Here is a 23871-nt window from a genome sequence, read left to right on the forward strand (position 1 = left end):
ACAACTGCAGCACCCATTCCCACACAGGAATTGGGTTTTGGAAGCAGTATTAGCAAAGCGATGCTGGTGCACTCTCCTTTCTTACCTTGGTGAGCAGCCGTGTACACAAACAATATTCTATGTATACAAACCCTCGTGCTGGCTTCAGTGCATCACCTGGTATAATGCGGGTGTGACTGAAAGTGATAATGTAAGCCAATCTAATAATTTATCACTGCTGCAAAGACTGGCCTACCCTTAGCCTCCCATTAACTTATCCTTGTTGTTTATAGGCTCCTTCCACAAACTTATTCACCCCACGAGAAGAGTCTTGATAGTCCTTTGCTGGGTTAGTAAATAAAATCAGTGGAAAAGTATAATAAACTTCAGAGGAGGTGTGAAGGATGGGGCAGGGTCCCACAGCCAGCTGCAGGGGCAGAAGGGATGGGTAGAGAAAAAGAGGGAGCAAGACTTGCTGGTGTGTGGCAGGATGTTTTTTACAGAACCACAGCCTCAGCATTACTAGTTTTGTCATAAAAGTAATTACAATGTCTTCATCTGACATCATCTAACATTAACCCATCCATCAGTTATCTTCTGTAGAGCGAGTCTGCAATCTTAAATGGGAAAAAAAAAAAGCTTTAACTTTTCATGTCTCCTATTACCTAGAAATAAGTGCAGTTTTATGCCTCTGTCCTTCAGTATGGCAGCTTTCCAAACTGCCTGCAGAATGAATGCTTTTGGATACTGCATGAGTGTTGCCTGCAACTCTAAATGTCAGTAATTCTAATGAATTACAAAATCCTTTTAAGAACAGCTTTAAGTTTATAGTGCTCTCATGCCATCACTGCCATACTTGGAAGGGAAAGAGAGGGACTGGAATTTAGAGTTCCTCAGAAATATTTACAAGATTTTCAAACTAAGAAAACAGATTTGTTGTCCAGTCATTAGGAGGGGAAAAATCTCTTTAATATTAAATTCACATTCAAGATGTGCCATGCTCAAGTGTGGGACACCTGTTCCATTGATGTTTAAATGTGATGCATTGGTCTGCTTATTTGTGTGTCCTGGAACTTGTGAAGTCATTGAACAGAAAGTAGAGCAATGTGAATAAATGTTGGTTCCCAGAAATGTGGTCTTCCCTTGTCAGGAGAACAAAAAACAGTGAAAACAGAGTATTTTGGATTTGTTGCTCACCTGCAAGAATACTTCTTAACGTGGGATTATTTAATTATATGGGGAAAAAAGGTAGCAGATTGTTTCTCACTGGTGAAAGTAACGGTGTGCCCTCATATCTCTATGAGACTTGCTGCTAGTGTGATGCATAAAAGCAGTTAGCACTTTTTCTGAACATAGAGGACAGTAAAAAGATCTCTGTCCAATGGAAGTCTACATTGCAAGTCTTCTTAGAAGGGTGAGAAAACCGAAATTATATATGTATGTAGTTGTTTCGTGAACATAGAAAGTCTGTAATAAGGCTGCTAATTGTAAAAGAACCACTTTCATCTTCAAATTGTTTTCTGTGTAATATGCATAAGAAGCTATCAGTCTTGAGACAAGCTGCCACTGTAGCTTGAGACAAAAGATTTTAAAGGCTGAACTGTGTCATTCTGAAACCTGTGGCTTATACATCAGAGTTATCTTTTACAAGGTAGCTTTAAAACTGACCCTAAAGTTTCTCCAGAAACATTGAGATTCCCACCTCAAAATGAAACTGAAGCAATTCAGTTAATCGTCTCAGATGTCTGAATTTGGCCCTTTACCATTTGTGTTAGACAAAAGCAGTACATTACCACATTTCCACCTTTAGACTTTTTTTTCCACACCTCCTTGTTTAATTTTGCAAAGCTCATTAAAAAACATGGGGAAGCACATACTTTGGAATGCTGCCTTTCTGCCTGCAGCCTGGGTTTATTTTGACTCATGCTATGGTCAGTGTGTAAACAGTAAAGGGTTTACTCAGTAAAAGAACTGTTTCACAACCTTAGGTCTATCACTGTTTCTTGACTGAAAATCAGAATAGTTTGGGAGTTGTTTGCACTTTCAGCACAGAGCTAAGTGAGCAGTGTACTGAGTGGATGGTAACAAAATAGTAAGTGGTCTGTGCTGAGAATCTGCTTTTCTGTGTAACAGGCAGTGTTCTGCCAGCAGTTCTAATTACCTTGTTCTGATTACTGTATGTGAAAAAACTGTTTTAAAAAGACTATAGAAATCACAGTGACAGGGATTTCTTTTTTAAGTTTGAAGCATTTTAGATGATAGTTTACATCTGAATAGTATTGTTAATTAATATTTCATACTCTTATTAATGTACGTAAGAAAATTAACGTAACTTTAAAACCAGCTTATTAGTAAATGTTTTGCCAGATTCCTTTCTAAATGGAAACAGTATCAATATCCACCCCATTAAGTTTTTTATGGAAGAATTTCAAGTGAAAAGCAGCTTGAGACTTGAATTAAAGAGATAGCATATGGCACTCTGTAACAGTAGAAGACAGATGGTTAAGAAATGTCATTTATTGATCTTACAATGAAATGTAGGGTTAAAAACGTAAGAGTGATGACCCTATTTTAAGTTTCTAGGATGTTTCCGGTAGTGACTGTGCAAACCACTGCTGGCCTTGATTTCATAAGACTTTATGTAGATTAATGACTGGGAATTTTTCTCTGAAGGATAACTGGCTGCATCATGTGCTGATGAAACTAAGTACTGAAACATGCTTCTATCCTAGAAGTTGTTGCTAAGTACAAAATACATAGCAAACCATGATGGAAATCCTCTTTAATCTCCTTACGCATAGCTAGAAAACTGCCACAGTATATACACGAGAGGTTTCTTAAGTCTTTTATCATCAGGACTTCTCACCCAAGAAATCAATCGTAATGTATTTGCATGAGCAGCGTTCACTGCTCATATAATTTCGTTTGTGGAGAGTTGGCCTCCTTTGCAGGTTAGAATATGCAGATGAACCCCAGGAGCCAACGTAGAGGCTGTCCAGTGAGACAAGAAAGCCCTTGTATCATTAGTTAGTTACAGGTATGATGGAGCTGGAATTTGCCCTATAAGAGAAAATTACAAGTTTAAGTTCATCAAGAAAATATTTTAATCTTTAGAGGTAGATCATACAGTTGGTGCATGGGGTGAGAATTTCTCCTGTTAATGAGAACAAAATTAATTACCCGGGGTTATAGCCAACATACCACTGACTAGTACCTAGGTTAAAAAAAAGACTTCACATCATAAGCTCATATTTTAATTTAGAAGTTATCTGTTCACACTTTAGTTTTTTGTAGTGAATGTCTTGTTCAGGCTGCATTTCTTAAGAGAAGTTTGGACTACACTAGTTAGGCCATTTCTGAGGAGAAGACTGGGAAAAATGCATCATTTACTCATTTCTGAGAGAAGCTCCAGTGCCTTACGTTTTGGGCGCAGCAGGTTCAGGCTTCCAGTGTAATTGTCACTCAGGGCTGATATGGGCCAGTCTCAACTCGGGGTCTGGGACTGAGAGGCAGGCCCTGCTGCATCCGTCACCCTCAGGAGGAAGGGGTTTGTAGAGTCCGGGTGAAGAAGCCTGGGTAGGAGTACAGTGAGAGTGAGGAAAAGTGATATCTTGGAGATAGAATGCTCCATGGGAGTAAGATACCATCTGGATGTGAAGATGTATAGAGAGAGGGCTGACTCAAAGGCATTTGTCTAAATGATGGGAAAGAATATTATCTTGTCATCCAGACAGTCATCTAGAAAGTGGCCAGGGTAGGAGGCATTGTTGAAATTGAGACTGAGACAGCCAGACGGTAAAAACAGCTGTAACTGCTGTCTGCAGCAATCCTGCCCCGTCCCTCCATCTCCCATCTTGTCTTCAGGAAGGTGTCATTGAGACAGGTTTGGACAGAATAAGACAGAGCTAAAGAATGAGGCAGGCCTGCTGAATGTCAGTAGGGAAATGATAAGTTGAATTTATACCTGGGAATGGAATTACTAAAGGAGAAGGTCCAGAGCCAGAAGAGAAAATTGTGGTTCATTAAAAAGCATCAATTTGATGAGATCTGTAGAAAATGAATTTGTGAATATATGCTTTAAAAGTATTGTGAAGGTTAATTACGGTTGGATAGGTAAATCTCATCCTGGCAATGCCTAAATTCTATAATCTTAGCTTTGCAGACTCGTTAATGTGCTTGGAAGGCAATTTTGCGTCTTGCACTGCATTTTCAGTGATTTATAGTTCAAGAACCTGGGCACTGCTGAATTTGAGCAGAAGTTGAAACAGAATGTGTGATGTATATAATGAAAGTTGAAGACTTGAGGCAATTTCTGCAGAGCATCTAGATTTTAAAGGGGAAACTGTCAGATGTGTAACAGAGACTATTTGTGTCACTGCTATTGAGTTTGACTTCACTCATGGGGGTTTACCTTATCTTACCTTCATACTAATTTTTGTGAGATGTGTACCAGGAGATCTTTTTTCTTAAAAACCCTCTGTGGAAACAGAGGTCTTTGCTCTATGTTTTTCCAACTATTTCAGGGGTTTATTTGAGTAGGAGGAAAGTCTGGGGATGTAATCTCTGTGAAATCAGAGATTGTCTTTATTAGCGGTCAGACAGGCTGGAGCTAGATAAAGCCTGATCCAGGGATTCAGTGATAACTTCTCTCTGCATAAGTCAAAGGTTGCAACACTGTGAAATTTGTAAATTATTACACAATGTAGAACTGAAGCCAGTTTAATATTCCCTGGTCTTGAGGTCCAAGAGTTTGAGAGGAGAACATGGTTATAGCAAAGAGAGGAAGACAGCTTTCTGATGCTGCAGGGCGTCTTGGAAAAAAAAACAAACCAGTTTTGTTGTGTAGCACATAGATGGGACATTCACCCTTCATCTGCACTGTAAATACTATTCCTCTGAAATTCACTGGACATGTGTGGGTGCATGTACTCACCAGCTGCAGCCAGCAAGACTGAGCCTTTTGCCTTCTAAAGTCAGAGCAAAGATGAAAATAGAGAGATCTGCATAACTTTTCTAACCTGCCACTGCCCTACTGTTTGACCCATGGCATTTCTTCCTGTCTCTCTTCTTTTCTGCTGTGTTGTGGCTGGGTCTAATTATAGATCAAACTGCCTTTTCTTTTTCACTTCATGACTGCTGCAAAAGCATCAGTAGGAGCTTTCCCATTTTCTTTGATGACTTCAGGATCAAGCCCTGTGTAAATACCATCTGCAACCAATCCCATGCATAAAAGGCGAGGGAAAAGAGAAGAAACTAGTAATTCATCCTCTGTGCACGCATTTTCTAGATTAAAGTTACAAGTTTCATGAATCTGAAGCAACAGGGCAAGTCAGCATTTCTTTTTTTGTTGTTGTTTTAGTTTTTCAAAACTGCAGATACAGTCTCTTCTTTACACTTTGCTCAAACGAATTATTATGTGAAAATTACATAACTTACTTTGGAATTAATTAGTCTTTTTAAAGCTGCTGTTGAATTTAGCTGTGGTCCACTTGAAGGAAAAGAGCAGCCCTGCTCTTCTGCCTCTTCCCTGCACACACAACTCTTCACGTAGCTCTGGGGACTGACCTGGGGGAAATTCAACCCCAACAAATATCGAAAGATTAGTTTTCAGTTTGGTTAGTCTCCTCATGCTACCAACAGTACAGCCTCATGAGTGGAAGTATTGACACGGGGGACTAAACCATCACTTCCATGAAGCTGCTGCTTCAGCTTTTCTGCCTTCTGCATCGTGCCCAGCCTGTTTCTGCCCTTTGCCTTGCCATAGCACCAGTATTTCTTTAACCACACTTTACCAGTACAGGTTTTAGCTGAACCATGTCCCAGGGTAGCAGTTTTGGGGAAGGCAAGGGTGTGGAGAAAGGCAGGAGACCACAGCAGCCTGCACTTAGCTGGGCCTAACTTGCCATGGAGCTATGTGATGAACAGTGCCAAGTTTTGCTCTGCTTTAAGCTGTCTGTGCTCAGTCCTGCACAGTGAGCATCTGGGACAGAGGTGAGAAGAAAGATTTTTTTGTTTGTTTGTTTTAGGGGTACCAGATCATTAGCTCACTGAGGAATAGAGGAATCCTTATATGAATTCATACAGTACTTCAAGATATGCATCCAGACTGCTATCACATTTCACAATGAGTCTGGTTAACTGTTGTCTCTGCAGCAATTTATTTTGGTTTAAATTTTAGTCCTTCAGAAAAATATTGTTATGTATAAAAGAACCTTACAATTTAGAAAGGAAAAATCAGGTCTGTGTTTTGGTGGTTTGTTTTTTAAACCAGCAAGTTGTCTTGTCCCAGGACTGTACTGAAAATAATCATTGTTCAAAAACAGAATAGACAGCTAATAAGTCTAAAATAAGTTTTCCTCTGGGAAGTTTTAGCTTAGAAAGTACATTGTTAAAGCAGCATGATTTTTTAATACAGTCGCATGTATACAGTGTCGAATAAGAAGCCTTTTCTGTTATTTTCAGTTTGTCAAGGTTGGTTGTTTAAGGGTTCAGATGTCTGCTGTTTAGAACAAATGTAATTATTACAATTCATAGGATGTGATGCACTTCTCAACTTAGTCTAAGTTTCCATTAACTTCTCTTTACTTTGATTCAGGTAATTGTGACAAGCAGTCATCTCTTCCTCCTTCTGAAGTTAGAGTACAGCCAAATGTAATGGGTTAATAGTTAAGTACAATTAGGGCTCTAATTGAAACTCTCCTTGTGGCTATTTGTATGCAGAGCAGTTTGAGGACAGCCTTAACAAAAGCTTTGAACTGGAATAGCCTGTGTCAAAACACTGGAGTGTTCTCTTAATACGGTTTCATTTGCTCTTTGCAGGCGCTTAAATACTTTAAACAAATGTGCAGTGATGAAGCTAGAAATTAGTCCCCACAGGAAAAGGGTAAGTTCATTTAACATCTTCTGTTACAGCATTGTGCATTAATAAAACTGAAAAAAAAAACCATCTAGCAGATTGCTTAGCTGCAGTTTAGGATAATACCTGAGTAGAACCTGGCAAGGACACACAGTAAAAACTCTGCTTACGTTTGTTTTTGTGTTCTCACTGTGAAAACTGCAGGGCTTGGCTGTGGATAAAGGTTATTTGTCTAGCAAACTTTTCCTCGGGATGCTGCTTCCAGTCTGAAAGGCACTGGGCTTCTCTTCCTGCCAATGAGGTTGTCTGTGTTGAAGCCTATTGCCTGCACTCAAGTAGGATTGTAAAAGCAGGCTTGATGGCCACGATGAGCTCACCTTAATGTTAGAACACCGTCTTTGACGTCATCTGCAGTTTTGGTTCTCTGCCATCAAGTTAGAATTGTATTATTTTATTTTATTATGATATAAACAGGATCATTTAGACTGTGCTTGGCCTGCAAGCAAAAACTGGGCATATTGTTTCCTTTCCAATATATTTACACAATAGAACAGCTACCTTTTTAGAAAGTTTGCATGTTTCCAAGGAGCTCAGTAGGAATTAAAAGTGTTTGCTGAATCTTCAGGATCCCTGTGGAGCATGGTGAGAAATAAGAGAACATCTACTGTAATTTCAGTAAGGTAGTGCTGACAGAAAGCTAAGTTGTTGAGGTTTGCAAGTAAGGTACCAATCAATAGCTGTCTTAAAACTATGTGTGTGTCCTAGGAGGGATCAGTAATTGATACCATCCCCTGGGATATGACAACTGCAGATAAAAGATGACTAAGGCAATACAATGCTGCCCTACCCTTTACAAGAATGCATACAAATGCTCTGAGGTTGTTTACCAGGAATTAATCCCCTCTTTCCCTATCTGTTTGTGGTATGTTGGGAACAGCATCCAAGCTCCAGAAGATAACACTCTGAGGCGGCATATGTAGGAACTCCTTAAAAGTAGGGGTAGACAGCTGGATTGCCATTTATGACTGCCAGAAGATTTCTCATTCCTGAACCTTTATAACACTGGAATGATCAGTATTGATGTTAAGAGGTCAGACCAGACCTGACTTCAGGTCCAAACCTCAATCTTCTGGAGTCTGGGTGTTACCTTTTGTTTCAGTCCTTCTTGGTTTTCGTTCACCACTGATGTTCTGGCAGATGGATTTGGATTCTATTCCCTTTTGTTGTTGGATCCAATTAAATCAGTACTTAGCCTTTAAAGCTCTTTAACACTAGGGGAAGATTGTGCTGGCAGAAGCATATATTTCTTTATGTTTGCGCTGACTTGTTTGCAAATTAAGATCACCTTTTTTTTTTTTCCCGATTAAATCACATTCACCACCAAACCATCATTATTACCCACTGGCAGTTTCAGGTGACTTTTTTCCTCCTGAAAACTTTAAATAAGAAAGCAGGGGTTTTTTTCGTTTGTTTGTTTTTATGTCATGGACATAAGTAGTTTGTAGTAGTGGAGAAACAAAGAAAATTATGCTTGCTCTGTGTCTTGTTTATTTGGTCATAAAAAATAAATACAGTATATCACTTTTTTTTCATTAGTTAATGTTCTATTTAAAAGAAAAACTAGGATATGATCAGGATCTAAAATATGCATATATAAAATACCTGATATATGAATAATTTACTTGTTTTTCAGAGAAGAAATGTTTGTATTCCTGGCACACAAATAGTTACAGTTCAGAGATTGCATGTGTGTTTGTTTTTAAATTAAAGCAAATTAAACAAATGAAGTGAAATTCAAGGAGCTGGGTGGCAATTAGTGTTCCCTACTTTGAACACCAAAGGTTATTTTGTGGCTTCATGGTATCATATTAAAATTTCTTCATTGTTTTATTCTTCCAATGTGAAATTTTCCAGATACATGGAGGACCAAATATGTCAGGATCATTCCCTGTCAGTATTTAGATGAAAAGATTGTAGGCGTAAGTGATGTGTGTGTAATTGTACTCTAAGCATTACTCATACATCGAACATGTTATTTACAATTTACTTACGTGCTATACTGTCAGTGAGCTCTTGCTGCTCACTATCTACAAGTGTTAAAGTTTGCCTGAAGCAAGACTGAAGTAGAGACTTCACAGAACATTCTTAAAATGTTAGCTGATAGTCTGTGGGAGGAAGAGTGGACCAGGTAAGAGCCTGGAGCCATCACACTCTTGCAGTGCAAGAGCTTCCTTTGCTGTCTCATTAGTCACAGTGAGGAGGCTGTTTAGACTTCCCGAATGGGTAAGGAATTAAGCCACTACAATTCAGAATGTATGAGAAACATCTCATAATTGCAAAGAGGAGTATAAACACATAGCCACTATCAACAGAGTGAAACTTTGGAGAGAGTCCAGAGGCACCCCAACCCCTGACTGACTCCAGTGTGAAATTTTATGCATGTCAGGAATTTCCATTGGTGTGTGGGCTATCCACTGTGACCAATTAATTAAAAGTATATGGATACTACAGTTTTTAGAAAAGAGCAATTTAAAGCAGATTGTGTTGTTTCTTTTTTTGAAGGGTATATCTTTTGTATTTAAAAACTGTTAAAATATGTTACCTGTACCATGTTATCTTTTCCCATGGAAGGCTTTATGGCCTAATCTTCCTCTCCCTGAAGTAAAAGACTGTTTTCACTTTAAATTCAGTGAGAACAAGGTCATGTTTAAAGCAGTTCAGTGGACATTGTATTTAAATGCAACCGCCTTTGCTGTTTGAGCAGTTTGCAAGCAGTACTTTCAGGATTATTCTTCTTTGCAGAGTGAAGATTCAGATGAAGATGAACCTTGTGCAATAAGTGGCAAATGGACTTTTCAGAGGGACAGCAAGAGGTGGTCGAGGCTTGAAGAGTTTGATGTGTTCCCTCCAAAACCAGACTTGAATATCCCCTCCCCAGAAGCTCCTCACCTTACTAACGCAGCAAGCCGGGAGAGCGTGCTCACAGACCTCAGCGAACGCCAGGAAGTGGCTTCTATTCTGAGCATCAGCAGCACCAGCAGCCACCAACCAACCCTGCAGAGCGAGGCATCTACTACCAGGACAAATTCTGTTGTGAGCGTTTGTTCATCGAGCAATTTTGTAACCAACGATGACTCATTCAGCAGCCTGCCCTCACCCAGGGAACTGAATAGCTTCAGCTTCAATACAAAAGCCAATGAGAAGAACACCAAGTCCAAAACAAAGAGCCTGCTCAAGAGAATGGAGAGCCTAAAAATCAAGAGTTCTCACCATGGCAAGAGCAAAGCTCCTTCAAAGCTTGGGCTGATAATTAGTGGGCCCATCCTGCAAGAGGGTATGAATGAAGATAAACTGAAACAGCTTAACTGCGTGGAGATTTCTGCCCTCAACGGCAATCACATCAGCTTCCCTATGGTACGAAAGAGGAGTGTCTCCAATTCCACCCAGACCAGCAGCAGCAGCAGCCAGTCTGAGACAAGCAGTGCCGTCAGCACACCCAGTCCTGTCACACGAACACGCAGCCTCAGTGCGTACAATAAAAGGGTGGGCATGTACCTGGAAGGCTTTGACCCCTTCAACCAGTCAACGTTCAGCGATGTGATGGAGCAGAACTTCAAGAACCGGGGCAGTTTTGCAGAAGACACTGTGTTTTTTATCCCTGAGGATCATAAGCCCGGCACTTTTCCCAAAGCACTCTCCAACGGCAACTTCTCCCCGACAGAAAGCAACACCTCTGTGAACTGGAGGACGGGGAGTTTCCATGGACATGGCCACCTCACCCTTCGGAGGGAAAACAGTGGCGACAGTTCCAAAGAGCTAGGCATGGGGAAAAGGCGCAACTCCTCTAGTTCAGTGAGCAGCCGCCTGAGTATTTACGACAACGTGCCAGGATCAATCCTGTATTCCAGTGCAAGCGACCTGGCCGACCTCGAAAATGAAGACATATTCCCAGAACTAGATGACATCCTGTACCATGTCAAAGGGATGCAGAGAATAGTAAACCAGTGGTCAGAGAAGTTTTCAGACGAAGGGGACTCTGACTCAGCTCTCGACTCCATCTCCCCGTGTCCTTCCTCTCCAAAGCAGATCCACCTCGATGTAGATAATGATCGAACAACACCAAGTGACCTTGACAGTACAGGGAATTCACTGAATGAAACAGAAGAGCCCACGGGGATCCAGGACAGGAGGGACTCTGGGGTGGGCGCATCGCTGACGCGGTCCAGCAGGTGAGATCGCAACCCAAGTGGCTCTGTAGTAGCTGCACCACACTCAGTTAAAGGTTCAGGCACTCACAGGCTGTTCCCATTGCTTCCCAAAACAATTACAGGCAAGGGAAGTATTTGTGCAACACTTTGTGATTCCCACATTTCATAGCTGTATGTGTGTATGTTCAGCCTGAGTCGTCATTGAAAAAGCAATGTTGAGGTGGTCTGGGGGGACAATTCTTTAAACTGAAATGGTGTGTAGGAAGGGAGGGCCATCAAGTAATATTAATCACTTTTTAAGTTGGCTAGGAGAACCAAGAGTAAGTATGGTCTGGTTTGTGTCAGTGTGCAGTAAAAGCCTTGTCTTTTAGACTATTTCAAAAAATTGAATGTTTCAGTAGCAGGCTGTTTCTAGTAGCATGCTAGGACATTAAATGTGTAGGGAAAATAAGGCTTATTTACTTTCTCTAGGTTGCTGTAGCACAGTGGGATTTCCAATGACTTCCAGTTTCTGCTGGGATTTTGGATGGGTGACTCTATTTTGTATTGTAGTAGGGCAAGGATTTGAATTCTTTCTAGCTTTGTTTCCCATTCCCCTTTAAAAGTGGTGCAAATCATGTAGGGCCTGGTTTCTGCTGTCATTTAGTCATCTACAGCTGCTTGTATCACTTATTGGGACTTTTAGAAGTGCTTAGTTCCTATTCGATGTGTCTTAAAAATTCATGCCATTTTTTCTTGATGTAGTTTTTAGATTCCCACTGCCATAATACTGCAAGGGCTTTGGGAAAAGGGTATTGGAGCTCTTAGAGGATATCTGATAGAGCAAGACCGTGTAGCTAGCACCAAGCTGTGGGTCAGCTCAGTGTGCGCATTCCCATCTGAAGCACCTGCACATGCTGCATCACTGGGTGAAGCAGAGATGCTGCCGGCTGATGCCTTTGAAATCTAAAAAGAATGTGACCGCCAAGGGCAGGGAGCTCAGCAGTACATTTGCAGTAATTCCTGCGCGTGTCTTGCAGAGATGTTTCAGTAACCTGTCCTTGCTTTGTCTCCCATCTTCTCCACAGGCACAAGCTGAGGTGGCACAGCTTCCAGAGCTCCCACCGGCCCAGCCTCAGCTCAGCATCACTGCAGATCAACTGCCAGTCCGTGGCACAGATGAACCTGCTGCAGAAGTACTCGCTCCTGAAGCTGACTGCTCTCCTGGAGAAGTACACGCCTTCCAACAAGCATGGTTTCAGCTGGTAAGGACACAGTGCTGTGTATAGAGAGGCCTATCATATGAGCGTGACAGTTGTGCTTATCCCAAGCAACTTTTGGAAAGATGCAATTAATCCCTCCATCCCTCTTTTTCCATATTTGCACTTTATCTTCCAGCCCATGCTGACAGTGATTTCTGGTTTTCTAAGACAGGGCTAAAATCACTAACCTTTTATGTAAGTGTAATCTTATTAGGTTTGGGAAGTGTGTTTATAGGGGGCATGTGAGAGTAAAAAAAGCAATGAAGTACAGACCAGCATTCTGAGCAGGAAAATGTCCACTATCTATAGCAAAAGAAGGACTACTTGTTTATTGAGTCAGTTAGCAAGCAGTGGCACAAATTGCAGTTGATCTTAATATCCTTGCTTTTCTTCAGCTATGTTAAAATATTTGCATTACTTTCTTTAAGTAATTATGTAATTAAATAATACAAATTTTCTTTAATTCTGTTATCTCATGAACCAAAATCTGTCTCCCCTTTTTAAGGCAGTTAGCTTGCCAAAGAGATGGAGAGAAAAAGAAAGGTTGGAGAACCACAGAGTTCTTTGTAGGCAGCAATTTTTGCTGTGGCCAGGTATTTGTAACCCAGTTGAATATTTTTTGTTGGAAGAATGAAATAGAAAGCTCTTTTATTATTGTATCTGCAGTACAGCCCTTGTAACCTTCAGGATGAAAAGGAGCAAATAAAATTTTTCTTGTCCCTACCACAGGCCAGCCTCCTCCCTTCCCCAGGAGTCATAGAGAGTATTTAGCTTCAGCATCAAAGTACCTCCTGTTCAAAGGCTGTTATTATGTCAGTCTTTCTAAATACAGAAGTTGTTTGTTCTGAAAGACAGAAATAAGTATTGACCAGTTATCCCTGCATGCTTCAGATTCTCAGTGGAGATCGCAATGTGTTTTTTCACATTCCATTGGCATGTTTTTTGACAAAGCAAGTATTATTCATACATGTATCAATAATGCCCTAAACTTAACTATACAGCAGTACAAATTGGTTCTGTTTTACTATATAACAGATTTGTCAGCTGTAAATCCAATGCAGCGTTTGTATAGCTGTACTGTATGTTGAAATGTTAAATAGGTCTCCCTGTTTTCCAGTGCTACTGTGTCCTATTAGTTGTTGCACTGGACACTAGCTTTCCTTCCTGTTTAGGAAAATGATCTCAATATTTTCACATTTTAATGTCTTTTTTTCCCTTTACGAAACCAATACTCTTGGGGACCCCAGGGTTAAGTCATTCTTTTGTATTTAGTAACTTTTTCCTTGGAGTCATAGGCAGATGGAAAGGCCTCTCAATGAAACTGGAATGGGAGGTGGGGGTAGCAAAAGTCACTGGCTGACAAGGAGGGGGGTCCCTCAAAGGGGTTGTTTATAGAGTTGAAGTTTTTAGCTGACAAACTCAAATGTATTACATCAGTTTCCTGCTGTTCTGCACACTGGTGGGTGGTGGACCCAGTTTGAGGACTTTGCAGAACAAGTAGTTGACATACAAAAGCTCATTGTTCAAATGCTCATCTTTCCCGAAAGCTAAAGAAGCAGTGTTATAAGGGGTCACTGACCACAGGATTTATTTTGACTTTCTTGCAATTCGATCTGGCCCCTGCAGTTTTACCCTGTAGCTTTCATCCTACTAATATTGATGGAATAGCACCACATTAATACTTAGAGCCAGCATACTGCCCCAAATGTCAAGCCTTTCTCTTAGAGAAACTGTTTTCTATCCTCTCCCCATTCTCAGCCCTGAGTGGATTAGATAATTTATAGTGTCACTATTTTTCATGTTACTTTAAGTGTTTCACTTATTTTCACTGCTTTCTGAATTACTGGAAATACAGAAGATAAATGGTCAACGGAGGTTTAATTCAATTTTGTCATTCCCTTTTCTTAAACAGGGCAGTACCAAAATTTATGAAAAGAATAAAGGTGCCAGATTATAGAGACCGAAATGTCTTTGGAGTACCACTGCAAGTCAATGTCCAGCGCACAGGGCAGCCTCTTCCACAGAGCATTCAGCAAGCCATGCGGTACCTCCGCAACCACTGTCTGGATCAGGTGGGTTTTGCTGTACTCTCATCCCACACACATGCAGCACCCAAAGCCCAGCTTTCCATTGATTTTTACTGTTCCTGGGTCAGACTGAAAAAAGACTCAAAACAGGACAAAATAGATAATGTGAGGAAAGCTTGCCACAAAATTAGAACCTGTACATAAGAAGCTAAAGACCATGCTTACTTTTCAGATTTGCTGGACTCATTGTAAATGTATTTACTTTTATATGTATATTTAGGTTGGACTGTTTAGGAAGTCTGGAGTCAAATCAAGAATTCAGGCTTTGCGTCAGATGAATGAGAGTTCCACAGACAGCGTCAACTACGAAGGCCAGTCTGCCTATGATGTAGCAGACATGTTAAAGCAATTCTTCCGTGATCTCCCTGAGCCTCTCATGACCAACAAACTCTCTGAGACCTTCTTACAGATATACCAATGTAAGTCATAAGATTTCTGCAGCAGATGGCAAATAGTCATTTGTGTAGCAAGGGTGGAACTTTGTAACACTGCTTCTCTGGGCACTACACGTGTTGCGTTTCTCCAGCAAGTTACAGTTCAGGGTGCCTCATAAGGAATGGATTTTTTTATATTGTAGTTGTATAAAAATTTATAGTGAAAGTTCTTTTCATTTCACCTTTCTCTCTAGTTTGGGAACAAATGCAAATCCTCCATCGCTTGCTCTAAATTTTCTTCTCTTCCTTGAGCATACTTGATATTATGGTTTGAAAATAAGCCATATCTGATATGGCTAAGTAAACAAACAGAGCAAACACTGGATGAACAGAGTTTGAGGCTTTTGAGGGGATTGGCAAGGCTGCCAAAAAATTTCTGTTTTCTTATAGTTCATATTCTTCTATTCTTCACCACAACTGCTTAAAACAGCTTCTAAGCTGTAAGCTTTTCTGTTACTCACTTGTAGCTGCTTTACCCATAGGTACCATAAACAGAAAGTGCTTAGAGTAAATCACATAAAGAATAGAGTTTATCGATGCTTGTGAAAAAATAATCAATCCTTCTGAGATGGCATGTTCAACTCAGCAAGGGAGGCACTCTCTTGTGAGGTAGATAAATTGAGTTCTGTATAGATGGTAATTTTGTGCTGGATCTTTTCAAACAACATACTGTCTTTCAGAAGTTTTTTTCAACATTGTTTCATTGGGATTATTATCACTTTATAAAATGGCCAAAAGTGAATTAATGTTTGGTGACCAGAACCAAAGCTTTTTGAAGCATTCATGGGGGTCCAAACTGACTGATGCACTATGGGCATCTTACCAGTCCTGTGGTTTCTCTTTCTAACACCACCCCAGCTCTCTCCCCATGTGTTCTTCCCATGGTAGTACAGCTACGACAGAACTTACTGCAAAAACACCTTCTTGTGTGTTTTTGTGTGCCTTCCTTATGATGAGGGTTATAAAAAACATTACAGGAACTTCCTTCACAGCTCTGTAGGTAGAGGTGACAGTTTAAAAAGAAAACATACATACCATTATTTCAGTGCATGCATTTTTTGTATGTTTGGATTCCCAAGCAGGTTTATGTAGAAAATTAATCAGACTCTCCGCTCCCATGTATATTAAACAACAGCTCTGGGGGTTAGAGGCAAAAAAGTTTGACACAGCATTGCAGCAGTATCTGTTCCTTTCCTTTTGCAGGTGGTAGGTCTGAGGAATCCCCAGAGATGGTTGGGAAGTATTATGTCTGTGTAAAGCAAATAGCCTTAAAACTGCTATAAATTTTGCTTCCCTTCAAAGGACAAAATTTCCCTTTGCTTTGGTGCTGTGCTCCAGGCTGCACACTGGAATTGTCTGCACGTGCCTTACATTTACTTTGAGCTGATTGAGGAGAGAGCATGGAGAATGGTGGATTTTTGCTTAAAACTGCTTTCTAAACTCACCTGCTAGCCTTATAAATTTGCTGAAGCCCAAAGCAAATACCAATTAAATATCTGGGTAGCACCACATGTATTTCAAGACATGCAGTGAGGGTGGCGGGGTGCTAATGAAGATATAAATGCTCCAGGACTCAGACTCTGATGTTGTCTTCAGAGGTGGCTTATTGGAAATCCCTTCATAAGAAGTAGATCTGGTCTGGGTTATTTCATTTTTGTTCCCCTCAAGTTTGGAGGAGAAAGCCTTACATAAAGACACACGTCAAATTTTTCCAATGGCTGTTTGTTGTTTGTAACCAAGGAGCTGTTTAATGGTATGGGACTTCACAGCGTTGACTTTCTTTTTCCACTGCATGACTTTGAATGATCTGCTCAATAAAGTAACCCTCTGTGTTTGGTAAAGCACTTTCTGCATATTTTATGACATCACTGTTGAAAAGGTTTGCTAGCCAGTTTATTTAATTAACTTACCTATTCTAAAATGCATTCAGGTTTTAAGTTTCTTTGCAAGCCAAAGAATTTCTAAATTGGCTGGACTGTGTTTGCTTGTTCCCTGCCTGACTCCAGGCTTCTGTCATTTTAGTGCATCTGCGGGAGCATGTAGCTGTTGAACCTAAATCTAAAATTAACTCTGGCCTAGGCACAGCTTCCTCTTGCTTGCATTTCTTGTGAGGCAGGAAATAGCTGAGGGTAGTTAAACTAGTGGGTTGAAGAAAATTCCTTCATGTTTCCTACAAATGGTATGCATCCTGAAGGAAATCACTTCAAACTAGAGTCAAATATTTGAAACTGGAGTTTGCTTTGGGATGTATTCATGCTGTGTGTGTGGAAAATCAATGGGCTGATGAGAGAATTCCTAATATTATGCAGATGTGCCAAAGGATCAGCGTCTCCAGGCTATCAAGGCTGCCATTATGCTTTTACCTGATGAGAACAGGGAGGTCCTCCAGATTCTTCTCTATTTCCTGAGTGATGTCACAGCTGCAGTGAAGGAAAACCAGATGACACCAACAAACCTGGCCGTCTGCTTAGCACCTTCCCTCTTCCACTTGAACACTCTCAAAAGAGAGAATTCTTCCCCAAGGTATGTCTCTGGGGAGCAGGACTCACTGCTGATGGTCCCGTACTACAGCTAACAGTGACGTGCAACAGGCACGGTCTAGCATTGACCCTACCTGCTGTGATCACCTTGGACACCTCGGGGGCAACAGGTGTAGAATGGTTATGGGATCCTGCCTTTTGCTGGAGATTCGTTACAATATAATAAAGCTCATAAGAAGATAAAAAACAGGGGTGGGGGAGGGAATTCCAAAGAAAGGGTTCAGAGAGATTAGCAAGAGAAGTTGACAACACCATGCCAATATTTAGTCCCAGGTAGCAATGCTCTAAATCACCAGTAGATTAGGGAATCTTAATGTTTTCTTACCAAGCATGTCTCTTGCTCTGCATTAAATAACTAGATATGCATGTTTGTGTTTTTTTCCCCTGTGAAGGGTGATGCAGAGAAAACCAAGCCTGGGAAAACCCGATCAAAAGGACCTAAATGAAAACCTGGCTGCAACCCAAGGGCTGGCTCATATGATTGCTGAATGCAAGAAGCTCTTTCAGGTAAAACACCTGTTTGCAAAACTGATGGGTGAAATATTGGCCAACATATCTTAGATCTGCTGTATAATGGAAAGCCAGGAATGTCTCTTTATTTTAATGAAGTTTAATACGTGATAAATAGCTTTTAAAAAAAACTTTGCATCCTGATCTGTGTGCATACATGAATTAGAAATAGTGCCAGAAGAAAAGGAAGTTGTTCTGTTGTCACTGGTGCTCTAAAATCATGAGGCAGTTGTGGGGTTTGTCACAATTTTGTTGCCCCCAAGCTACATTTGAAATACATTTTCAAGCTTTTATTATGCAGCCATGAGTGTCTGTGAACCTCAGCTCTAATTACAAAGCAAGAAGCTATTTCCAGGAATTTCAGTGCTCATATTGTACTTAAATTCCCAAGAGGTAGCAAGGCAGGCCACAAAAGCATCCTGGAACATGACACTGTCAAACCATAGGCTGAAGGGTCTGTAGGAACTAAAGCATGCTCCCTCTAGGGCCTGGGATGGAGAACCAGACAAGTCTCAAGTCCTGGTTTTCCTCACTGTCATCAAAGCTTTTCAGAGCCCTCAACTGAAGACGTGCCTGTCTCTTTTCTTGCGGCTGACAACTGATCCCTCCTTCCTTCAGTTTGCAGGATAAACTGCTGTGGGAATGAATCTAGTTGTGTAGCAAAGGGGGATACTCTAGAGAATAAAATAAGACACCCCATAAAAGAGAGACTAATTTGAGTTAAATCAAATCACAAACTTAATGTTGGCATTTCTTCACACTGAGTGCTTAACCTGACACACACGCAACCCATCACTTACAAAACTAGCATACCCATCTTTCTGTGGCTATTGAACTGCTAGACTAACTCAGTGACATGGGGAGAGAGAGCTGCAGGAGGATTATTTCACCCTTTTCACCCCTCAGATACCTGAAGAAATGAGCAGGGGTCGGAACTCGTACACAGAGCAGGACCTGCGTCCCCTCAGCCTGGAGGAGCTCCGGGGCGGCAGCAGCAACACTGAGCCCTCTGACTACCACTGCTACCTCCAGGACTGCGTGGATGACTTGCTCAAAGAGATGAAGGAGAAGTTTAAAGGCTGGGTCAGCTGCTCCACCTCAGAGCAAGCAGAGCTGGCCTACAAGAAGGTATGCACCCTGTCATTCTCGCCACAGCTCTGGTTTTTAGCTCACTTTGACACAGGATATTACAGAAGGTTCAGTGCACATCTTTACGTTGCAGATAGATTTAAGGAAAAAACCTCTTAATCTTTTGACACAGTTGCACACCATCTAAAAACAACATGTCTTTCAGCAGTAGTCAGCTGACATGCACTGATTTGTGTTCTTCTGTTTATCCAGCCCAGGAATGTTCACTGTATTGAATTTACATGTCTTTACTCACATGCAAAGCCTTAACAAGCTGAGTGAGGCCTCCAAGCACTGTCACTATAGAGGCAGTAGGAAAGAAGTTTCTGAGCTGTAATCTTGCATAGCTCAGAGCTCGCACAGGGAGAAGTGTTTCAATCAGAATTTTAAAAAATAAACTTGGAAAATTAGGATATTTTTCTGTAGCATCACAATTTAATGGGGGCCCATACTGGAGTATATAACTGTAACTTAAAAATAATTTGGACATCGGTGTGCAGATGCCTTTGGCTGTTTGGAAAAGAAACCTTAGTCTGAGCATATGCCAAGCTTAGTACAATATGTACATATATGTGTGTGTGTATTCAATTTTCTGTATTTAGCCAAAACTGAAATAGAAAGGAAAAGAAAATGTAAGGAAGAGCAAAACTGAGGACTCTACTAATTTTCCCCAGGTATGCGAAGGTCCTCCACTCCGATTATGGAAAACTACCATTGAAATCCCAGCTACACCAGAGGACGTTTTAAATCGTTTACTCAAAGAGCAGCATCTTTGGGATGAAGATCTTATAGAGTCAAAAGTAATCGAACCTTTGGATAGCCAGACAGATATATACCAGTATGTCCAGAACAGCATGGCACCTCACCCAGCCAGGGACTTCGTAGTCTTAAGGTAAGACTTTCACGCGCAATGATGTTTATATCCTACACAGCCTTACCTATTTCTTTATAATGTAAGTTATGTTGGTAAATATCTATTTTTTGCCTTATTTGAAGCCAGATGTCTGAATTACTGTTTGTCAAATATAAGACTTTTGTTTTTCTTCTTTTTTCTTAGAACATGGAGGACAAACTTCCCCAAAGGAGCATGTGTGCTTCTAGCAACCTCAGTGGACCACGACCGTGCTCCAGTGGCAGGTGTTAGAGTCAATGTGCTCCTGTCTAGGTATCTGATTGAGCCCTGCGGGTCAGGAAAATCCAAACTTACCTACATGTGCAGAATTGATTTAAGGTAGGAATTTCTACTTTATCCTTTGGTGGTGGTAACTTTTCTTGTATAGTTTCAACGCGGTCAGTGGACAATTTTGATGATTCAACAGACTTTAGCTTGGCCAGTAGTACACACTTCTCAAAGGTATGCACGCAGGTCTCTGAAATGTCACAGAAAATTGGCTTCAGTGCACATCTAGCAGCAGGTGTGGTTTGTGGCATTAGAAGCCTCTAGTATGTGCTCCACTATCTTTATTGGTATATAACCCCACCTCTTCCTGTTACAGTCATATTTGGATGCAAGGACATGTTAATTTTAATATTAAGCTAGTAAAGAGGACCAGACTTCTCATAATTTTTCCTCACTGTGGCAGACTTGTTTTGAGCAAGTCTGTGTATCAATAAGGCTGAGCTGAGCAGTGAGTGGTACTAAAAAGATTTCTTAGTTGGGCATTTTTTAACCAGCTAGATATGTATTTGATTCTGACTAAGAAAATGCATGCAAAGTTACTGGTACCTACCTCATTGTGACTTTTTCTCCACGCAACAGGGGCCACATGCCAGACTGGTACACCAAGTCTTTTGGGCACTTGTGTGCATCCGAAGTTGTTAAGATACGAGACTCTTTTAGTCATCAGAGTCATGAGAGCAAGGAAATAAAATCCAGGTGACTACTGAAGAGGAACAGCCATGAGCTCCACACCTCAGCAATGTAGACATTACCCAAAACTGAGACTCATCGGCTGCAGACTGGACTGTGTACCATCTGCAGGTCATGTCATGAAGGGATGACAGCGTGAGAACTTGACTGTGAGCATTACTATAGGACTGTGGCCATACCATACACTTTAAAGCTGCTTCCTGTCTGTATAAGGTCTATAGTGTAGGCCTCGACTGGAATACATAAGAGGACTGTGCAAAAAATAAAAAATTTAAAAAAAACATTGAACTATTAGTGGTTTGAATTGCTTCTGAGAAGCAAATGTCTTTAAATACAAAATATATTATGAAATATGGTGAAGGCTTATTCCCATGTGAAATACTTAGCTTTATGTACATACTCATGTCATTTTATTTGTAGTGCATTGAGGGACTGGTGTATCCACTGGAATAGTTGGTACTCTTCAATGTGTTCTCACTGAGATAAGCAGAGAAAGGTTTGCACAAAGATTAAAGTGTGAATGAGTGTGTTAATGGTTGAAAGGATAGAAGAAGTTGAATTTGAAATGTGTCTGGTACACTGATAGGCAACCAGAATGGATTTTAGTATGCTGGATACAGTTAAACCTAGACTGGGACTCCTCTGTGGACTAGGAGTGGCCATCCTTCCCATGTGCCAGTTCTGCATTTTTCTCAACTCTAACCTTGTTAAAAACCCTAGCAGATGTTACAAGAGGCTTGCTTTGGCTACTGTTCACTCCTTATCCAGATGAACTCTTAAGAGTGATGAGCAATTCTATAGCAAATCTAAGAAAATACACTTCTGAGCAATGTAGCAGCTTAGAAATGTCTATGCAATGGTGAGGAAAGGCAATAACATCAGTTGATAATTTGCCAAAAAATGTTCATTGCTTTTACTGCTACCTGCATTAACTGTAAGTCTTTTAATGAGCTTTTATATATTTAACTGTATTCTAAAGGCTCAAGAGGAAGAAGTCAACACTGGAGTTATGGTGCTGGGAGGTGGCAGGACTCCTGCAGTAGCAGCTGGGGGGACTTGGCTAGGGAGAATCACAGAAACTCTCTCCTTTCTCACCTTCCTTTGTCCATTTTCCTAAAAGCTGCATGTTAACATGAACAGAACCTGGATGTGAGCAATTTGGAGGGTTATGTTTGGGGACAGAAAGGAGGATGCCATTTTTTTCTTGGGTTTTGTTGTGTTTTAAACCCTTTGGGATAGTTCCCCCTCCTTGAGAATCAACTTGTATGAACTGCAGGAAGTCCTGAGGTCCTCTGGAAAGGTGTCTTTCTGTAGGTTTTACTGTAAAGGTAAAGATTTGCTTTTGAGATGCAGTATTAAGTGATAAATGTATTTTGTGGCTAAGGTATGAATGAGTTGCAAGATGGAATCTTGACTGAGACTTTGTTACCATTGTCAGTATTATTTTAAGCTTTTTGATGAAGATTTTTGTATAATGGCAGATAATGTAGTACTTCCAGTAACAATGTTCCTCATGAGTAGGAAACTCTTGTATATTCCTCTACATCAAACACTTTTGAATTTGTAAAATTGTATGTTGTACATACCATTTTATTGTAAACATGTATACTTGCCCACAGTGTACTGTCAAACATAGATTAAGCATGATAAAGACTATTTAAAATATACCTGTATTTATACCTCAGATATTCTTTTTGGGATTTTGTACCTCAAGTATGTTTTCTATTGTAAATGTGCTTTACATGACTATGATCTACATGAGAGAAAGGAAAATGTTTAACTTGCTATAGATGTCTGTACAGAGTATACTCAATAAGTGCACTATTAAATGTTTAAAATTGGAGATGCATAATGACTTTTATTTTAATCTGCATTCTTCCTTCTGCTCTTTTACCCAAAGGATGAGGTGTTTTTCTTACATTCGTTACATGCTACAGCCAACTGCATGGCTACTCCCGCTGTCTCCCAGGCTGATATTCTGAGTATTGTTAAGGGCAGGTACCAAAGCAACTTCAAAATTTTTGGAAGACAAGACCGCGCAATGACAGACAACTGGACAGGAGTATTCCCCGCTCAATAGCTTCGTATATTTAAAAATAAGAAGAAACTTTTGGTTTGTTGCAGTCTTGTGGAAAGGAAACTCTTGAATTTAACAGGGTGGAAAGCAGACTGCTACTTGATAGGCAGCTGTATGCAATGCTGAAAAATAATTCACTGCTTTCCTATTTTCTACAGAGAGAATGAAGGCATGATGAGTTGTGGAGTCATAGGTTTGCTTTAAAAAATGCAAGTGTAAAAGTAATTGGAGGAAGTTAAAGCACACACAGCAGTGAAACGAAGCCAAAGTGAGAGCCAGAAGGATATACAAACAACTGACTAAGGTGAAAAATGAAGCCAAAGACAGCTGTTAATTCAAACAACTTTTTAAAGTTTTTCAAGTCTTAGCCAACAGAAATATAATTTGGGCATCTGAAGGAGGATTTTGATTTGTGAGGCCTGTCTGACAGAGCAGCTGCAAGGAGGCCTGCTGCCTTTCAGTTACCAACTGAATACCAATAGTTATCATTCTATTCTTTCTGTGCCTGAGCGTCCCAAAGTCTTAATCACTATCACTTCCCCCTACATTCCCCAGGGAGCACTGAGGGATGCTGCTTCACAGTCTAGCAAAAGCAAACCTCTTGCTGTCATGGTATTAGTTCTCACACACCACTTAAGATATACAAAAATTAAATGTCATACACAGATCTTCTGCAAATTGCTGGAGGCAGTGTCCTGCAATCATAAAGAATGAAATCATGATACTGTCTTAACACAACAATGCATTAAATTTAGAAGACAAAATGCTAATTCTGTTATACCATAACTTGTTCATACAGCCATCGACTGCATCTCTGAAAAGTTACTGCCAGCTATTTCTCATCTGTCAACCCAGAACTATTTCATTTCTCTAGCAAGAAAAGGTATCGATGTCTAAAATGATGAATAGCATAGCACCAGAGGTTAAGGTGAGGCACTGAT

At 40.5% G+C, this 23871-nt stretch overlaps 1 protein-coding gene across 3 annotated transcripts in view; it reads left to right on the forward strand.

Moving 5' to 3' along the window:
- Positions 1-22700, forward strand: part of DLC1 (DLC1 Rho GTPase activating protein) — a 222852-nt gene extending 200152 nt beyond the window's left edge. For 2 of the 3 annotated variants that reach the window (XM_027735935.2, XM_027735938.2), the window contains 11 exons: positions 6799-6862; positions 9638-11064; positions 12111-12287; positions 14197-14356; positions 14592-14790; positions 17115-17328; positions 17738-17852; positions 18762-18983; positions 19658-19875; positions 20041-20214; positions 20743-22700. In XM_027735935.2, the coding sequence (XP_027591736.1) occupies positions 6799-6862; positions 9638-11064; positions 12111-12287; positions 14197-14356; positions 14592-14790; positions 17115-17328; positions 17738-17852; positions 18762-18983; positions 19658-19875; positions 20041-20214; positions 20743-20863 (3091 nt within the window). In that variant the 3' untranslated portion in view covers positions 20864-22700. Of the gene's footprint in view, positions 1-6798; positions 6863-9637; positions 11065-12110; positions 12288-14196; positions 14357-14591; positions 14793-17113; positions 17329-17737; positions 17853-18761; positions 18984-19657; positions 19876-20040; positions 20215-20742 lie in introns of all 3 variants that reach the window. The other variant, XM_039378556.1, reaches the window with a different exon arrangement.
- The last annotated feature ends 1171 nt before the right edge of the window (positions 22701-23871 follow it).

The sequence above is a fragment of the Pipra filicauda genome, unplaced genomic scaffold (assembly GCF_003945595.2).
Source record: "Pipra filicauda isolate LSUMZ 115617 unplaced genomic scaffold, ASM394559v2 scaffold140_size2443280_pilon, whole genome shotgun sequence".
NCBI lineage: Eukaryota > Metazoa > Chordata > Aves > Passeriformes > Pipridae > Pipra > Pipra filicauda.